The sequence below is a fragment of the Cariama cristata genome, unplaced genomic scaffold (genome assembly GCF_000690535.1).
Source record: "Cariama cristata isolate BGI_N322 unplaced genomic scaffold, ASM69053v1 scaffold16565, whole genome shotgun sequence".
Lineage (NCBI taxonomy): Eukaryota > Metazoa > Chordata > Aves > Cariamiformes > Cariamidae > Cariama > Cariama cristata.
This window is the reverse complement of record NW_009617107.1, coordinates 65516-70971: the sequence shown is the minus strand read 5'-3', so window position 1 is coordinate 70971 and position 5456 is coordinate 65516. Positions and strand designations below refer to the sequence as shown.

Here is a 5456-nt window from a genome sequence, read left to right as displayed (position 1 = left end):
AAAAAAAAAAAACAAAAAAACAAAAAAAAACAGGTGTTTTGTTATTCTGAGTGATTCCTTGAGTATATTTTGATCTTAATTGTTCTCAACTGAACTAAGTATTTGGTGGACAAAGTTGACCCACCTTGATTGACTGGAGCAGTTTATCATAGGCTTATATTCTCTGTCATCTTAATTATGGGAATGTCATTTAAAGGGCCAAGTTCTGGAACACGTGTTTATGCGTCCCACTGAGGTAAATGAGCAGCTTTGTTTGATTTCATTTAATTATATGAATTATTATAAAAATTATCTTAAAGTTTGCACAGATTGTTTAAAAAAAAATTACATACTGCAAACCACAGTTATGGGGAAATGAGTTTAGAGTCGCAATGGGATACATTTCGTAATGATCTGATTGAATCACATTATCTCTATCACTATCTCATATGATAATGTATGTCCATTAGATTGGTCTGTGTCTTGAATAATTATGTAAAATTCACAATACACTCGCTATTATAGAATTCTGCAATAGCTGGGGAAGAAGCAGTCAAGATATCTCAGGAACTGTGAGAAAAGGGTGCTGTTCTTACTGTAGTTCTGGAGACAAGACTGTTTTAAGATGTTCCTGCCATCAATTGCCCCACAGATTCCTGTGCTGCTCTCTCCTGCTTTGGCAGTGAGCTTCACCCTGATAAATCATTTGTTTGCATGTCTGTCCACTGCTGGTGACCAGAAAACATGGCAGGACACTCAGCTGTCTCAGAGGCCATGGTGCCACTGATATTTTGGTTGGTGTTTCTTGGTTTTCCTTTTTCCTCAGGTTGTTTCACGACATTGTATCTTAGCACACATAGCACCTTGCACTCAAATCTGCTATATCAACTGACCTAATTTTAAAAAAATGAAAAAAAATATTATTTTCTTTAAGGTGTTTTGAGTCTGCATCAGATCATTATTGCAGTCAACCGTGTAGCCCCCTTCAACCCACACACATGCATCACACACAGACACACTTATATTTGCCTCATAAAGTCGTGGTGCAAGAGGGAGGAGGGAGAAAACAGGAGGGTGGCATTCAGTGTACAGAATGTGCTTCAGCTGTCTGTTTTAGAGAAACGTCTATTTTCGCTGTAGAACCATCACTGTGATGAATTTGGAGCTTGATGGGCTGCTTTTTCACTGTATGTTCTATCCATTTTGTTGTCAGCAGTAACCTGATTAGTAAGCAATCAGGAGTAGCTTTTGATATTTTCATAGTGTTTTCTTTCTCTTTTTTAGAAGAAACTATTTTTCCTCATATGAAACGGTGTTGTAGTAGCAGAATTAGTTGTTATGACTTAGCATCAGTCCTCAGACTTTAAAATTGCACATTCACCTGAGGCAGTAATTGCCTTTAAGGTGCACGTGAACTAAAAGTCTTACTTCATTTTTTAAAAGAAGAAAAAAAAAATTTAATACAAAGTGATCTGTTTTAAACTACTCTGAAACATCTACAGTCTCTGGCTGCCTACTTTATATTACTGCGGTTTTTACAAGTGGCATGTCCACCTATGTTACACAGACTGCCTCCTTTCTCTGATGGTAAAGAGTCTTGGATTTTCTGCTGAGAAAAACTGAAGGGTGATTGCTATCGAGTGCCTTTTGTATCTTTAACAGGAGGCACAAAGACTGTGAGGGTACCAACTACATATTCTGAATTAGAATTCTTGGTAGGCACCTGGTTTAGTAGAAGGATAAAAATGAGCGGTATATTCCCAAAGCTAGTATTAGTTTTAGGTTTTGATCTGACTGAGCCAAGATTTTGCTATGGAAATTATCAAACTGCAGCACTACTCATCCAGTGCAACACACTGTTCAATTCAGAATAATCTAGAAAATAGAAGTATTGTATTGTATTGTAAGTCTGAAACTCAAAGACTTCCTTTCTGTCATTATAATAAAACTTTGTTTCAAATAGGCACTGAAACCAAATGTTAATGTGTCCAGCCTCAAAAAGTGGGATTATTACGTAGAAGAGATTTTGGCTACAGGTCCTTCCTATGATTGGACCATGGTAACTGCAAAATGCAGTGTTTCAGAGGAGGCTGACCAAATGGATGGTTCACTCTCTCAGACTAAGAGGAAAATAGTATGGCCATGTTATGATGATGTTAAAAAAATACAACCTGATGCCATCAGCAGCCTTTTAAATGTAAGTACATGTGTTACACAGAACAGTAAGTTCTCTTGTGCTCATGAAATTCTATTTAATTTTTATTTAAGTTATTGCCTTATAGATATACTGTTATTAAAAGCATCATGATAGATGTCAAAACAGGTGTTTGGTAAAACTGACTGGTTGATCTTGAGAAGTGATGGTTGGTCTGGGAATCAGTCAGACTTTCTGCAATGCTTATGTTGTTCTGAATGAACACTCTTCTGGGAGTACACTTCAATAGTAGTTAATAACTGTGAGAAAGCCAGTCATGGATTCATTTTTTCACTGTCTATTTTAAATAATAAGGTAGGTAGCATAATAAATTTTTAGGTTGCCTTTTATAAGAAGTGCAGGAACTGTTATTTTAATTTGAGCATATGTTGAAACTAGCTTTCTTGTCTTCTTCCTACTCAGTTTAAAGTAGGGATGTGGCAAAATGATAAAGACACAGATTTCCAGACAGATCAGAAAACAGAATCTGACACTTGTTAATTTTAACAAGTGGGAGGCACACAGGCAAACATAGTGAACAACTTGCCCCAAATTTCTCAAAAAAGCTTTCCATGATTGCTCTTAGTTTATTCATGTTTACTAGGACCAAACTAGTAAATTTAAATTCTTCAGAATATTTTGGTACTTGAAATAGATGCTTGATTTTGGCTTTTTATTGTTTGGGCTCACGTAGGCTGTTTAGGTTTCAGCCTTTCTTTAGAAGATAAAAAAGGATCCCATTATCATGGTAATTGTAGTTATTTAGAATGATTGAATATCTGCATTTTCTTAAATGTTTGTCGGTTGATTATAATTAATTAACAGTCCTAATATTTAGATTAACATCTTAATTGATAGCACAGGAAAATGACAAGGGAATTCTTCACTTCCTGGAGCCACGTTGTTTCAAGCCACATGCATATTCAGATACACATCACTATGTACAGTTTTTAATTTTGAAAACTATTTGCAGACTTTACCTTATGTTAAAGCCGGGATTATGGAGCCTAACAGTGCAATGCTTGGAAAATTGGGATATGCTGTGGGTCCCCAAACTCCCCTGAATCGAAGATGCTTTTTATCAAAGTCTTAAGGCAGGGAGTTTCTGAATGGATTTGAGTCCTTGAGGATAGACTTGCTTTTGCTAGAGCATTAGCTTTATTCTGGCACTTTCCTCAAATTTATTTTGGTCCATTCCTTCCAATTATAAATGATCAAACACAGGAACAATGCCCAATTTAAAAAAAATGATAAAATAATCCCTTGTAAAACTCCTCTTGACTCAAAATAAGATAACCAGAACTTCTCAGAGCTTGTAACTTCACAAATAGAAAAAGAGAGTAGTCTCCCAGCAGAGGTCACATCAGGGATTCTTTAGGAATAAAACAGAGAGCTTTGGTATCAGGTAACTAGAAGCCAGAAGTACATCAGGAATATAACAACAATGTTCTTCTGCATTTCTTCCTGGGGTAGGTGCCAAACTATCCATATCCACAACTGTGAGAAACTGCCATATATGACGGAAATTAGCCATATTATATTCTAAAGATACGTGGGTTAGGTTTTATAAAGTTTAAACATTATTTGTGAATTAGATTATAGTAATAAAAGATAGCAACGGAGAGGAACATTTGGAAAACTTTGAAGAGGTTGTATAAAGGTTACAAAAATATTCTTCTAAGTTTAAAAAGCAAAGTGAACTTTCTTTTAAAACAAGTTGTTAATTTAGGGTTGTTGCTGATGTAGGAGAAAGACCTCTCTCTAATCATAAATCCATTGAGAATGTGTTGGTATCCAAAAAATGTTTGAACTGAGACCATATTTAGTGATGGTAAATTACTAGGGAAGATTGATTCTCCCTTAGTTTATAATGATAAGCCCAAATTTGTTTGTTCTAAAGATATTTTTCAATTGAAAACTAGATAGTGTTCTTCAGGATGTAAAGCTGAAACAGAGAAGTTATTGAGTGTCTTAATTCAGAATTTTCCTTGGTAGAATGTGGTGCTTTTCTATTAAGAGCAAAAGGTGTGATTTTTTTTTTTTTTAGTAGTAAATATTCTAATGTGTTTTGGGTACATAACAATCCACCTCTGACCAGATGTGTGTGATGGCTCTATGGTTTCCATAAATCCTTATGAGTTTTAGGAAGTTAACTGATCTGCACGTTTCATTCATTTAGTCCTAAATGGAACCTTTTAAAGATTGCAGATGATAAAATGCATTTTAAAATACATATTTCTGTATAAAGCTTCTCAATTCCCTTCTACCACATCAGAGGCAGCCAACAAATATGAGCTAGGTTGTTCAGATCTTAAATTCTCAGAAGTGTACTCTGGAGACATAAATGTTCAAAAGCAGATCCAAACAGAGGTGATTCCCCTTAAGACCACGGCCTTTCTGCATGATAGAAATCAGAAACAAGGTACCAATAGTAACAGTAGCTACCCATCCATTTTTTAAAGAAAATGAAAGGTAATTGTGAAACAGCACACCTATGCCTCTATTTTCTCTTTCAGAGATTAGTTGCAAATAGTTTTAAAATAATTTCCAATTTAAGAAAGGTAGATTTCTCCACAAAACTCAAAACCAACTCATTTGACAGAAACTTTGGGGTTCCTTATGCTTTTTCTTTTTTGTAAGCACTTGCTTTTCTTGCTTGTAAAATTCAATAAGATAATACCACAGTGTAGCACATCCAAGAGCCATGTCTTCAGTACAGGCTAAAGTTCTGGGTTAAGTGTTTCCCATAAAGACTAGCTCTTCAAATGATCATTTGACGTGAGTATGTTGTGATACATCATAAATGAGCTAACTTACCTGAATGATGTTCAACAAAGGGAAGTGCAAAGTCCTTCACCTGGGGAGGAACAACTCCATGCACCAATGTATGCTGGGGGCACTCAGCTGGAAAACAGCTTTGCAGAAAGGTCCCTGGGGGTTCTAGGAAACAGCAAGCTGACCATGAGCCAACAATGTGCCCTTGCAGCAACAACAGCTAGTGGTATCCTGGGTTGGGTGACAGAGCACTGGCACAGACACAGGTTGCCCAGAGAGGTTGTGGAGTTTCCATCCTTGGAGATACTCAGAAGCCTTCTGGACACGGTCCTGGGCAACTGACTCTGGGTGGCCCTGCTTCAGCAGGGGGGTTGGACCCAACAGCCTCCAGAGGTCACTTCCAACCTCAACCGTTCAGTCATATATGCCTGGTTGCTGGTTATATTAGAGGTAGTAATCTACCTATATTTCAGTGAAAATGCAAGTCAAATCCTTGAGGGCAGACTCA

The 5456-nt window shown here is 36.6% G+C and overlaps 1 protein-coding gene across 1 annotated transcript in view; it reads left to right on the top strand.

Moving 5' to 3' along the window:
* Nucleotides 1-5456, top strand: part of SBF2 (SET binding factor 2) — a gene marked incomplete at its 5' end in the record, with an annotated part of 57127 nt that overhangs the window by 43151 nt on the left and 8520 nt on the right. Inside the window, one exon of the mRNA XM_009700417.1 lies at nucleotides 1943-2176. Coding sequence (XP_009698719.1) covers nucleotides 1943-2176 — 234 coding nt within the window. The remainder of the gene's footprint in view (nucleotides 1-1942; nucleotides 2177-5456) is intronic.